Source organism: Eschrichtius robustus, chromosome 4 (assembly GCF_028021215.1).
Source record: "Eschrichtius robustus isolate mEscRob2 chromosome 4, mEscRob2.pri, whole genome shotgun sequence".
NCBI lineage: Eukaryota > Metazoa > Chordata > Mammalia > Artiodactyla > Eschrichtiidae > Eschrichtius > Eschrichtius robustus.
Genome location: NC_090827.1, coordinates 107,160,616 through 107,175,567, shown reverse-complemented (window position 1 = coordinate 107,175,567; position 14,952 = coordinate 107,160,616). Strand labels below are relative to the sequence as shown.

Sequence of the window (14,952 nt, the reverse complement as noted above, 5' to 3'; positions counted from 1 at the left end):
CAGATAATAAGGGATAAAATTTGTGGGGGGGCGGGGAGGGAAACAAAACACCACACATGATAATAATCAAGGTCCAAAGCCACCCCTGGACCTACAAATGTTGAGAATTCAAGAATGCAGAGGTGCCACATCATTCCTGCCGCAAAATTTCTGAGTTAAGAAAGCTCAGAATTTATACTCTACTATATTCCACTGTATGATTGGTTTCCTTAGAGGTCTTGCTGTACATATTCTTGCAACAACTGGCTTACAGCAAACTAGCACACCCTAATGGTTGATCCTAGATATTGATACGCCTATATACTGACGCTACTATCTCAAATATGAAAACCGCTCTATGTCCTATCCTGGGTAATGGTCCCACAATCCAATAGGCCTCTTAAACAGAAGCCTGGAAATGATTCTCTATTTTCTCCTTTTTCTGTATGCCCACAGCTCACCTATGACTAAAATCTGTTGGTTGTAATGACATATCTCTTGAATTCTTCTCCCTCCTCCATTTCTACCACTACTCTTATTTCAGAGCCTCATAATTTCTTGGTTGGGCTATCCCGACATTCCCGATTGATTTGCCTGTCCTATTCTCCTATTACTCTACTGGCCAAGTAATCTTATAAAACCACAAATTAAATTACGTCACTCCCATGCTTTAAAATCCTTCAATGGTTTTCCACTACCTGTGAGTTACTTAACTTCCTTATCTGTAAAGTGGGGATGATAAAAATAGTTTCTACTTATGTGACTGTTTTGAAAATCAAATGAATTCTAGTGTAATTAAGCACTTAATGCCTAATGAACAGTAAAATAAAATAATTTAAAATAATAATAATTATTGTTATATTCTGCTTAGATGTTTCTCCATGATTCAGCTTCTATTTCTCTTTTCTCTTCTCATGTCCCACAGTCATTCCTGGACCCATACAAAGAAACCTGATCATTCTTCTCTATACCACAACTTTAATACTGTATGTGCTTCTATTATACCATTTACCATACTTCAGAGTAGGAGAGGCTTGTCTTCACTACAAGACCATGCTTCACAAAGACAATCTAATGCATGAGTCACCTAGCACAATGCCTGACCCATAAATATTTACTGAAAACATTATGAAGAGAAAAGAGATGTATGAAAGGATTATAGCAGATGGCCATGCTTCCTTCCACACTGAAAATCCAATTATTCTTGATAAAAAACAAAAGAGCAATTTCAGAATAGGTCTAAAGAATGAGAGTCAGAAAAAACTCACTCTGTGACAGAGGATGAAAGCACCTATGGGTTCAGACTGAGGAGAAGAATGAAGATAAATTAGTTAACTAAGATAACTTAGTAAGATAAGTTAGGTAAGTAAGCTAATCTGTATTCATAGGGAAATTTTACTTCATTTATGAGCTGTATATATCTGTGCTAGAATAGAAATATTAGAAGGTCAAATAATAAGACAAAGGAGAAAAAACAGGTAACGATTAAGCTGATGCCATAATATTAGTGTTAAAAAAAAAAAAAAAACAACCCAAACACATATTTTACCAGGGCACTACTTTCCTATACTACACTAAATGGGTAAAGGGGAGCACAGGCAAAGGATAGCTAAAATGAAACAATAAATTGTCATCAGCTATTTCTATCTGATCACTTGCCATTCTTGGGAAAAGTTCAAAAGAGTTGGAAAGGGGATGGCCATCATTCTTGGAATTGGGATAGAGGGTTAACTGTATATCTTTACATCAAGACTAAAACTTAACATTGACAATCTATGCTGGGGAAATCCCTCGCCCCACTAACTCTATGTTCTTACCTCCCCCCCCCCCCCCCCCGTTCCCAATGTTAAGACCAAGAAAGAAATTTGGGGATATTATTCCCTGACTAACCCATCTCAAGGGAACACTTAACTCTAATATGTGCATTCAAATACAGAAGCCTCTGGTTCTCTCTTATTCCAGGGCCAGGAACAAAAGGCCAAGGAGGTCTAGACCCAGAATACTTCTCCCTACTCCTGAATTCAAAGTTCTGAAATAAAACAGAGAACAGATCTGGTACTAAAGTTTTAAATGCAACTATCTGATCAGAAAGCAAGAAGGATCAGACTTGCTAATTTTTAAACTAGGTTTCACCAAAAGAGTAATATAGACTTATATGTTAATTCTATCTTCATATTTTCTAGATGAAAAGTCTTGGGCAAGTCAGCTTCTCTAAGCCTTGGTTTTTTCATCTGTAAAATGAAGATAAAAATTGTACTATTTCACATGTGAAAATTAAATGTGATTAATACAAATAAAAGCTTATTAGCACAGTGTCTAACACACGACGGTAAGCATTCAATAGACATTAGCTATCATTATTTCAAAAGGCAATTCTTAGTGTTGAAAAGTCTGTAAGTCAGTTTATATATTACCAACTACGGGATTTTAAGGGCTGAAAGTGATTAATTCAAGAGAATGTAATATTTAGACTAATGACACTGCTTTTAAATATTTATTTTTACTTTGTATCAATGTTAAATTTACAGAAAATGTTTTAAGTATGGTAAGAACTTTTACTTTTCCAGCTATTTGAGAGTAAATGGCCTACATGATAACCCATCACCCTTGAATTCTTTAATAAGGGTTTCCTACAAAGGCATTCTCTTACAAATATGACCATTAAAATCAGGAAATTAACAATGAAGCATCATGTTCACTGCTATTGGGGTATCACTGCTCCTAGGTCCCTTCTCAGTGAACAGTTTAGGGCATAAGTATATATTTCTATATTCTACATCTATATATAAGAAAAACCATGAATTCACATACCAATATCTCTTTTCCAATCCAACACTACAGAAAGCATTCTAGTTTTTTCCACTTCCATAATGGTAACTCCCTTCTCAGACAGTGACAGGCTGGCTCCCATTATCCTTAAGGTTATTTATTTGACTAGTCTCCCTGTATGTTACCAGCCTCCCATTGTGGCTGCTTCCCCATCCCCACATGGACGCTCTCTTTACCCCTTTCTGCCCCAACACCCACATACTTCCTCCATGGGTATAACCTCCCCTATTCCTCGTGCCTGGCACTCCTCCTACAAGAATATCCTCCTCATCTTGCCTAGGCACTAATATCCCATATTGAGCTGATCCTCCACTGGGATGTCTTCCTCTCCCCACCCTCAGGTTCTGATCTCGCACTGGGATGCCTCCAACCATGGACTCCCACCATATCCAACTTGAGGCTCAATACACCCAAACCAGGCTACCCTCCTACACAGATGCCTTTCTGCTGCCACCCCTGGTGGCCATCACCTCCTAGTAGATGCCCTCTTATCCCTCTTACTCTGTACCAGGTTACTCACCTTCCCAAATACCGATCTGACCCTGCTTGGGCTCCAACACCTTACACTAGTGTGCCCCTCCTATTCAGACTGCTCCTCATACCTCCAGCTCCATCAACCCACATGGGGACCCTCCTCAACCCTGCCAGGCTCTGACATACCCACTCCTTCAAGAGGACATGCCGCCTCCCCCCATATACCCTAACCAGTGTGGACACTTTGTTTGGTCCCACCTGATGGTTTCAGTACTGAAACGTTCCGAAAGGAAAGAAGAAGGGAACAAGGAAGAACGACTGATGACATTTAAAAAAAAAAAAAAGAACGAGAGATACCAGTGAATAAACTGCATAAGCACCCATAATACAAGCTAATTAAAAGGATAATCTATTTGTCAAAGTATCTGCTTTTTCCACTTAAAGAAACAGTGGTCAATTCTTTTACATTAATTCCTTCTAAATTTAAAAAGTCAATTGAAAATTGATAAAGAAGGAAGTCTTGCCTTTCTTTTCTAGCCAAATATGCATTTTATTTAAGTATCTTACATAGGCCTGTAGAAAAATCTAGTTAATCAAAAAAACAAAACTACCAATTTTATTTTGAGAGTTTAAAAAATATAAGTGTTTCAAACACTAGAATTAAATATCTTTTAAAATATTTAGAATATGTAAGTTTGACTTGTTTTCAGTATAATGACAATTGTATTGTTTCCAGTACACTTATGCCCAGATACAACTCTGCAAAAATTAGCCTTGATTGTTACAGGAGTAACACCTTTTCCTTGCTCCCTGTTTCTATGAGGAAGGATGTGTCATAAGCACAATCTGAGCCTCTCTTCACTCCTAGGGAAGAGAAGTGACTGATCTGATTGGTGATTTTGTAAAGAATAGTTGGGTAGACCCTTGGGAGTAGCTATCGGGAGAACATACTCACAGAGAGCTCATATTCCGCTCTGCTTCCCTAGTATGCCTAGCACTGGGTGGATAAATTGGCTTAAGCCAGAACACCTGACTCCTTCACCAATCTATTTCTCTAGCCTGGACTCTATTAGTAATAAAAGTAATATTCTGCTTCCATCTTTCTCCTTGTTTTAATTTTCAAGTTGTTCAGAACCCAAGCAAAAAAGAAGGGTGCCATCTGAGAGTACTTCAGCAATCCAATATCTTAATTAATTTATTGAAGTGGAGATTGCTCATTTTCCCAGTTTTGACTTAAAAGGGCTGCTTAAATTTGAGCTTCTTAAAACTATTAGAAATAAAAAAACCCTCGAACCTGAACCAACAGCAGATGTTCAAAATGAAAATAAGCCGACTTATCTGATCATGCTTATTACCCATTAAAAAAAAAAAAACTTCAAAGGCTTATAATTTCCTCCTTATAGATGCCATAATTTATACTTTCAGTCCTACTTCCTACTCCCACCCTATACTCCAGTGACACTAGAGTGCTGAATATTTTCAGAATATACATTACTTAGACTTCTATACCTTTGCTTACACTATCCTTCAACCTGTTCCTTCCACCCTACTTTTCTGCTGGATCATTTAACTTAGGGATCAGCAAACCACAGCCAGTAGACCAAATCTGCCTATTTTTGTAAATAATTTTGTTACTGGCACACAGCCATGTTCATTCATTTATAGATTGCTTTTGTGCTACAACAGCAGAGTTGAGTACTTGCAATAAAGACCATATGGCCCACAGAGCCTAAAATATTTACATCCAGCCCTTTACAAAAAAAGTCTGCCAACCCCAGCTTTCAGTCAATCCTTTGAAGCCTAGTCATTTCAGATTCTTCAAATCAAAATTAACTGCTGTCTCCTAAGCCTTTCCATTATATTATGCCATCTCTAATACTTAACATCCCTGGTAACTGTGAGCTCTTTAAAAGCAAAGAATTCCTAGTGTAGGAATTAGCTTTTTTACCCAACTCACAGTTCCCACCTCTCCCTATCCTAATCACGTTTTTAGGGGAAGTATTCTGGAAGAAGCTTCTGCCCTTTTCTCTACCCCTTATTCATCCTACCAAAGGAAAGAGGAATAACTAGTATCGGCAACATGCTGATAGTTGTTCCTAGTGGAATGGATTAATGTTTTAAAGGTCATTTTTCATGCACGTTCAAGCCTACCGTTCATTCTGCCTAGATGGTCCTACCTACCTATAAGCAAACCACATGGGGTAGAGCTTCCTTGTATTGTAGAAGAGGCCTGCAGCTCTAGCTGCTCTGTCTTTGATAGGTTGGTAAGTTCAATTCAGGATGATATTGTCTTAATTCTGGCTTCAGCTACAAGCCAGGTTCTTCAACACAACCTTACCATCTAAAAAGCTAACATTTTGATCCCTGATTCCTAAGTCTGTTTCTAGTTCAGAACCTGGTTAAGGAAGAAACATAGAATTACACTCCCATCAACTAGCACACAGTAGGACTCAAGATATTTGATGACTGACTGGCAACAGTAAATTAACTGGAAAAAATCAATCTTTTAAACTGTGTAACACACTAATGCTACATACCATATCTTACTTGATGAACTTAATTAGGAAAATATGTTTTGAAGGGAAAAAGAAACAATTTTAGAGTTCACATTCAGTGATTCAAACCAAGCCCATCCTATTTATCTAATTTATCTCTCAGCATTTTGTTGCTATCAAGTCTCAGCTTAATTAACATATAAAGTAATCATGGATATTATCAATTCAAAAAAGTATTCTCCATCTTATTATCCATGTATAAAACAAACATCCCTAGATACCACACCCTTCCAATTACTGCTCTATACATCTGTTCTTCCTCAAAATGTAGCTTCTCAAATGGTTTCTCCTCTTCCACGCATCTTAAATACTTTCTAACCTATTACAATATAGCTTCCATCCCTACCACTCTGCTGAAGTTTATCCGGTCAAGGTCACTAAGAACTTCCATGCTGCCAAAAACAATGCACATTTCCCTGTTTAACAGTACTTGACATCTCATCAACATATAACAATCCCTCCTTATTTTAACACTCTTCACTCAGATTTGGTAATACCATCTCTCCTGGTTTTCCGACATAGCCAATGGCCTTACTTTTCAGTGTAAAAGTCCAGTGGCTTTCCTTTGAGGCTCCTCTTCCTCCATCCAAGGAATGCTAAGATTCCTTAAGACACGGTACTGAGTACTCCTCTCTAGTTGTACTATCCCTTACCCTTAGGTGGTCTCATCCATTTCAAGGATTTAAATATCACCTTTATGCTGGTAATTCCTTAATTTATATTTTTAGCCCAGAAACCACTACTATATAAGTATTATAGCACCTTTCATAAAAACAAAAGATAGTGAACATTTAAGGACAGCTCTAAATCTATTATCTGTAGATTTCCATCTATGAAAAGTGAAATGACTCGTGCCTAAGGTTATAACAATAGAGGCTAAAAAGGAACTATGTTCTTTCAATTCTTAATCCTTTTTACCATTTGTGAAGACTTAGCCCCTTGTCCCTAAACTGTTTACTAAATAGTTTACCATTTAAATATGAAGACTACTGGACAAAGTTTTTTCCCTACATACACACCTTACACATAGCCATCAGAAAAGAACTGGCCAATCTGAATTAACAGAGAAAGTCTCAAACTAGTTTTTCAAGAAATATTTTAGAAAAGACTCTAGGATACAACTGAATTTTAAAGGAGACTGAGGATGCAGGCAGGGTAGCTGTTATGATTAATAAGATACTCAAGAATTTGGAGCCATGTGTACAAAACAGAAGTAAAGGCAGATGAAAGTGGCTGGGCTGTCTAAAGAAGAAACTAGGCAAATGAACAGGGAAGAAGCCTGGTGGACTATGGTCAACTCACTGGATATGGTTAGGAGCTTTTGTTTGATGAAAAAAGACAAATGGGAGATACTACTGCTTTGTAAAGTACAAAATCAAAGCAGCTATTCCAAATAATGATTTAATATAGGTTATAAGCTAGACTGAAGGACAGTAAAATCAATGATGCAGATACTGATATAAACTAGAGTCTTACCTAAATCGGCCCAAGTGCTTAACACTTCATCTGAAAAACTGAATCCAAGAGATATTGTAAAGAAAATAATAATAACTTGGTAATAGATCAAGGTAAAGAAAAAAGAAAAACAAAGAAGCAAATATAAGTAAGCAGGGTTGTTGCCAATTAATGGCAAAACTATATAAAAGGAAAGGAGATATAGAAAAGTGATTCTTCATTGTAAGTTGTTTTCTAGAAAACATAAAAATCCTCAAAACAAATTTTTAATTAGCTTTATTAAGAGCAAAGTGCCACTCTTCAAATACAAATATGGCATTGTTACCTTAATTAGTTTCCTAATGGTAGCAGTAGGTTGGTCTGGGCCTATTCACACCCTCTTATCTATATTCTGTGGTGAATAAAATACACACACACACCCAAAAAAGAAGGAATATTATCAAAAAAGAAAAAGATAGAAACTCTAAACCTCAATAACGTATGATATTATAATTGAAAAACTGGATTTACCAAAAAGGAAGAAAAAATTGCACATCCAAAAATCTACATGCCTCTGTTGCTCCTCCCAAGACTGCACAGTGGTAGAAGAATTAAACATCAGGATTGAAAGATAAACCAGGGGAGCATGGAGGATACATAATAACTACTTCTGGTGACATAACAGGAACTTATCACAGTGCCCAGCCAAACAGGGAGGGATACACAAGGGATACACACATGTAACCAGCCAAGGGAAGTAGCACGGACAGGAAGAGACAGCACCACACAGAGAGGAGAATACATGTGATATGCCCAGACCAGCATACAGCCTGTTTCTAACATATGCAAATATACGAAATTAATATACTGCTTGAACCCAAGGGTGGCAGAACTTCCAAGTATACAATAATCCAAGAGTACACAGAATTTCAAACTTTACATGCAAAATTCACAATGTGCCTATTTTACAGAGAAATTTGGATATGTGTCTTTACCACCCAACTACTCATGATCATCATAGATTCCATTTGCCTGATACATATTATTAGATAGTGCTTTAATTCACATCTTTTTTAATGGATAAAAAATTTGCTAGTGCCTGAAAAGACAGTTCTGCAAAGTTTTCGGGTAGTTGACCCATTCATACCAGTTCTCATCAAATCCAGATTTCTAAGTAAATCTACTCTTCCAGAATTTACATAGCAATAGTGACAAGATGAGGTAGAAGTTGGTGGAAAAATAAAAGAGTAGGAGGCAAGAAGCAGCCGGAAAGAAGTGTCAAGTTGATTATCTAGAACTTTATTTACCTGGACTATCCCAGCTTTAAGTGTTATAGCTCTATGAAGTGCTCCCGTAACTTCTTCAGAGGTTAAAAAATAGAGGAAGAGAATATCCTCTGCCCCTGATACTGCTGATTATCAATGGGGCAGGTAGTTTGGAAAAGTCTACTCTGCAAACACCTGCAGAGTGTAGAACTCTAACACAGTGAGTTGGTTAACAGGAAGAGTACAGAGTGTAGGTACCAACAAAGAGTAGGTTCAAGATGATATAATATGATACAGATTTTTTTTTAATGAATTTAAACGAATTTCTTGTATTCAGCTACTACAAAGCCAAAACATTCCTTGCAACGTAGCACGGCATCAAATGTCTTTTGCTTTTCTTATACATAAAAAGCGAAGATCAAGCTAAGTGATTATACTGTGATTCTTAAACTCCATGACTCTACGGCTCAAGAATACCCTAGAATATAGATCTTTCAAGCCCTTACTATCTTTTTCTCTAACATGCCTCATGATCTCTTCATTATTCATCAGCATTCCCACCAGAAAGAATCTACTGGCAAAAACATAAAGCTCAAAGCTTTTAATAACCTGTATAAATAATAATAACAGCAAATGTTTACGGAATGTTTTCAATATGACAGACACATATTAACATATATCAACACAATTAATTTTCGAACAACCTCATTATCTTCAATTTACAGGTAAGAAACTGAAGTGCAGAGAGGTTAAGTAACTTGTCCACCCTGGTAGGTGGCAACAGCTAGAGAGCTAGAGTTCAAACACAGGTAGTCTAGCTCCAGTGCCTATATTCCCATTCACTATATTACGTCATTCAAATAAAAGATTTGGGGAATAAAAGATTTGGGGAAAGCTATCAGTTTGGTTAGTATCAACAGATTTGAAATAAGTGGTACCAAGGTAATCAAGCCTTGGCTGGAGTCACTACACTATAAAACTGTGCTGTCCAATGTGGTAGCCATTTGCCACATGAGGCTACTAAGCACCTGAAATGTAGCTAGTCCAAACTGAGATATGCTATAATAACTGATTTCAAAGACTTAATGTTTTAAAAAGAATGTAAACTAACTCAACAATTTTATATGGATTAATATTAAAATATTTTTAATATATTGGGCTAAATCAAACATGCTTTTTTAATGTGGCTACTAGAAAATTTTAAATAATATATTTGGCACCCATTTTATTTCTACTGGACAACAATGGTATGTTGGAGTTTACAGAATGATTCTTATCAAATCTTCATTGTTTTATTGTTGTAACCTTAGGCAAAACAGTTACACTGGTTACACTGATCATTAACTTCTGTATCAGAAAAATAGGGTTTAAAAACAGTCCTGACACCTCATGTTCAGATTTTGTTATCTAAATCTATTTTCCACTAAAAAGAATGGAGGGCTCCTTGGAAAAATGGCTGATGTCAGGGCTGGGACATGTGAAGTACAAGATGAACATGGAATATCTTGTTTGGGCAGGAAGGAAGTGCTCAAAAATAATCATTGGGCAGGGAGGGGTTGGGGAGACATGTGATTTGTCAAAAACACTGGAACAGCTTGATGGGGCTCCCACTGGCCAGACCTGGGACAATTTGGAAATCAAAATAATGACAGTAATGGATTTAACCACTGAATAAAATAAGAACCCATGAGTTCATACAGATGAAAATAACTAACAAAATAAATAAAGGAGGAGATGGGATAGACTGCTTTATGACAGAATATCAGCTACTAGTTACAGAATGATGAAGCTAGAAAAATCATGAATGGATGTTAAAACTTGTGGGTAAAGTTTTGATGAGACTATGTAAATATCCTGTTCCTCAAAGTATTTTCCCACAAATTACATATTAATTACAAAAGGACAAATAGTAACTTTCAGGGAGAAATATGGAAAATACCACATTAACCAAATTTTCAAAGCTACCATCACCAACACTGGGACAAAACAACATTATGAATCTCAAGATATGATGTATTAAGAAGAACAGAACATCTCTTCAGAGGTATTCCTGCCAAAAATGCATAACCAATCTAATCATGAGGAAACAACAGACAAATTCAAATCGAGGGACATTCTACAAAATAACTCTCCTGTACTTTTCAAAAATGTCAAGGTCAAGAAATACAAGAAAGGCCGAGGAAGTGTTCCAGATTTAAAGAGACTAAAAAGAGATATGACAACCAAATGCAATGTATGATCCTAGCTGGGGGGAAAAGCTTATAAAGTAAAATGGATAAAATCTGAATATGGATTATGAATTCAATAACAGTATCATTAATAGTATGTCAATGTTATATTTCCTGGTTTTAATAACTATACTGTGGTTAGGTAAGCCAACGTCCTTGGCTTTAGGAAATATAACTGAAAAATTTAGGGGTAAAGAGGCATCATGTCTCCAAATTACCCTCAAATGGTTCAGAAAAAAAAAAAAAGATATAGATATAAGGCAAGAATGATAAAGCAAATACTGCAAAATGTAATACAATTGGTGAATGTGGGTGAGGGTATAGAGGAGTTCCTGGTACTATTTTTCCAACTTTTCTTGTAAGTTCGAAATTATATCAAAATTAAAAGTTAAAACAAAACAGAAAACTTATTTCCCAGATCAAATATCCTAATAGACTACACAAGTCCTGATAATGTTTAAAAATATACTAATGCATTTCTTTTATCCTGGACTTGAGTTTGCTTTAAACTTTATGATTTATCAGATACTAATTATATATTCCATATATAATTCCATAAGATCCAGGACTATATCTGTTATCACTCAACATGCTGAGTACTAGGATACTATTTATTATAACCAATAAGCACTCAAACATTTGTTAGATGAACATATTCAAAAGTATAGCATAGTACAGGATGACTACAGAGAAAAATCAAATTGTAAAAAGCACCACATTGTAAATAAAGCTATTAATTGGGACATACAGCTTACAGGACAATTCTTCAATTATAAAAAAGAAAAACCAGGATTAAATCACAGAGTAGCCATAAACCTAACCTAAAGAGATGAGTTCCACAAATAGAGAAAGGTAAATATCATTTTCCATATCAAGAGTTAAACATCTTAGCTAACTACAAGCAGTCATGGCAAGGAAAATGAACTTTTTGCTCATAAAATTAGAATATTTATATATGTTATTTAAAAAATGAATGAGATTACTTTAAAGATTTAGGCTAAGAACTGAGATTTTAAAACTTCACTACTGGCTCAATACTAATTTGCTGTAAGGCCCTGAGACACTGCTTACAATTTCCATATTTCATTTAAAAATAAGACTTGTGGATCATTTTCTTCCCCAAAGGCAGAAAGAATATTTTATAAAAATAATTTCATCCAATAAGAGCAATGAATATTCAATACAGAAGTACATATATATATTCACACACATACACACATGCAAAGTAAAAAGAATACAGCTTTTTTCAAATATATTTACAAAGTAATAGCAAAAGGTAACTTAAAATAGTTACACAAAATACATTTAATCCCAATTCATACTGTGAGTAGGTGCTTCACATATAGACTACTGAAAAAAACCCAGTCAACCAGTGTATATCCTGTTTAAGAGAGTTTTATTGTTTATTTAAAAAACAACCATGATAAAAACAAACTATGAGATGGATCTTCCTAGGTCTCCTGACTAGGACTGGGACTGTGGGAAACAATTCTCAAATATAGTTAGAGCTCAGGAAAAAATTTTCTTTCAAATGCCATACAAGTGTATACTACATTAAAAATGTAATATAGAGACTGCATATTAGACACACAGTATTAACACAATTTTCAATGTCTTCCAATCCTACTTGAGTATCCAAGTAGGTAAGACAGAAAGACATCCTATTTCCCTTTTTTCCATCAAATCCAATTAATTTTGTGTTTAATTAAAATTCGACTATTTTTCAAAAGCACATATATTTTTGTGAGACAAAGCCATACTTAATGCATCTAAACAAGCAAGATGAGAAAAAAGAAAAACCAAAGTATTCTAAAATATAAAAATTGTCCAAAGACACCGTCAAATAACTGTGCCTCGGCAAAACTTAACACAATAGTATCTCGAGCCAGTGTTACAATGCTATCATCCTGCCTGATTCTAACTGAACGAACTCAACAATTTTCAAACAGGTTGTCAGTGGAAGAGATCTTTACATAAGCAATTATAAAAACAGGGTCCATTTTGTATTCGGGAAGCACCAGCAACCCTTGGCTTAAAATTTTTATATAAGAATACCGTGAGGGTTTTTTTACACTTTTTAAAAAGAGATAAAATCACTTATGAATACCTGACTAAAGCTATTTCCTAGAACGTTTCCTTAGAGAAGAACAAAACATATTTTAAAGGGTAAAACAGTGAATTGCTTTAACATAACTTAAATGCCCCTACTCAGAGCAAACTTCCTTCTCGTACGTTTTCCTATATCCACCGTATTCTGCAGTGCACATTTCTGATTTGAAGTTGTACTAGTTTATCCTACCACGATCTCCTTTTCACTAGTGAAAAACAAGAAAGATCTTCAGGCGCTAACCAAACAAATCTGAGGGGGCTTGGGGAAAAGGGGCGCGAGGTGGCGCAAGAACAGATGGAAACAGGTTAAGAGAGTTGTTTTCTTAGGGCACTAAGGTTACTCCTCAACTCCAAATGCCAAGATTTAACTGTCAGTCGAGCAAGCTGCTGCCACTATCCACTCCTTAGACAATGCAACCTTCCCTCTACCTCTTCTCCTACTCTCCCACCCATCAACCCCTTCCAAAACAAACACAACACACCCCATCCCATAAACCGCGTTATCCCCTCGGTGCCCACTCGGTGTTATCCAACCTGCTGGATAACAGCTCCACGCACACGTCTTACTCAGACAAAATAGCGACGGCGGCAAGGTGGGGAGGTCCCACCACCTCCCGCCACCCCCGAGCAACCCGCAGAATGACAGCCCGGAGCCCAGAAGTTTGAAGCAGAAAGATTCCGACCCAACCAAAAGGGAAGACGGAATTGCAGAACGGGGATAGGAAGGAGTTGGGGAGGGCGATGTGCGTGTCTGTGCAAGGAAAGGTCCATCACATGACAGTAAAAGAGGACCCGAGTCTTCGGGGCGTCCGCGAGGAGAACGGGGGGGTTGCCGTCGCCATGGCAACACCCCCCCCCTCCGTTCAGACTTCCAAAGAGGGAGGAAGAACTTCAAATCCCAACCGTCAGCGCTCGAGCGGCTCCTTCTTAAAGGAGTACACACGGCGCCGCCGCCGCCGAGCGCGAGAGGGCAGAGTTGGGCGCCCCCGCCCCTCGGGCGACGCCCCCGCCGCCCCTCGCCCCCAGCCGGCTCACCCGCGGCCCCCGCCCCGCGAGCTCCCGGGGGTCGTTCAGATCCCCGTCCCCGGGAACCCGGTCGCGTCGGCCCGCCCGGACCCCGGCGGCAGAAGGGGGTGTGTGTGCGCCCGGCGGGGGCGCGGACCAGCCCGCCTTCCTCCCGCCAGCTCTGCCCGCCGGCTCCTCTCCGGCCGGGCGCCGACCCACCGGCCCGCTTCCTCCCTCTTGACAGGGTGGACGGCGAGCGGCCAGGGGCGCCGAGGAGTTTCGGGGAGAGCGCAAGCGAGCCGTTTCCTCGGGGGCTCGGCGAGCGGGTCCGAACTAATAGTTCCCGGGGAGCCAAAGAGCTGAGGAGGGGAAAGGAGCGCGGACCGCGCCGGGCGAGGAGCCCCCAGACAAAAGGCGATCGCCGGATCCGCCGCGCCGCCGCCGCTCCCATCTCGCTCCCCCAATGAACTGACCCGAACGGGAGATTCAACTAAACCCCTCTGCCACAAACTCCTCGGGCTGCGGCAGCCGTCGCCGCGCAGAGCCGGGGCCCCGGCCCGTGTCTCTCTTACCTACACAGTGCATGAGGCGGTGGCGCCAAGAGTCGAGTTCCCGCCGGAATCCTCTCCTCTCCGCCGCGCACCGAGGGCTCCGGCACTGAGCGGCGGCGGCGGCGGCGGCGGCGGCGGCGGCAGCAGCGGCGGCGGCAGCGGCCATTCTCTCTCTTCCCTTGTCCATCTGCGTCCCGCGTCACGCGCCCTCATTTACATACGAGCGGCGCAGGCACGAGGCAGGGGCGCGAGCCCTCGGCGCGAGCCCCGGAGCGCGCGCCCCCCGGAGGGGGGTTGATTGACACGTGTCACACTACCTTCCCTCTGCCCTTCCCTCCCCCTCCCACCGCTCCCTCTGGGAGAGGCGGGGAGGGAGCGTGAGGAGAAGGAAGCAACCTGCCGCTTCCGCTGACCCCGCCTCCCCATCTACTCCCCTCTCTCCCCTCCCCCCGGAGTTTACTCAAGCGAGCCATACCGCTCCCGCCGCCCGCGAAAACCCTGAGCAGGAGCCAGAGGCTCGGAG

The 14,952-nt window shown here is 39.4% G+C and overlaps 1 protein-coding gene across 7 annotated transcripts in view; it reads right to left on the bottom strand.

The window, feature by feature from the left end:
• Nucleotides 1-14,616, bottom strand: part of LCORL (ligand dependent nuclear receptor corepressor like) — a 181,707-nt gene extending 167,091 nt beyond the window's left edge. For all 7 annotated transcript variants that reach the window (XM_068543168.1, XM_068543172.1, XM_068543170.1 and 4 more), the window contains exon 1: nt 14,451-14,616. In XM_068543168.1, coding sequence (XP_068399269.1) covers nt 14,451-14,616 — 166 coding nt within the window. The remainder of the gene's footprint in view (nt 1-14,450) is intronic.
• Nucleotides 14,617-14,952: the final 336 nt, after the last annotated feature.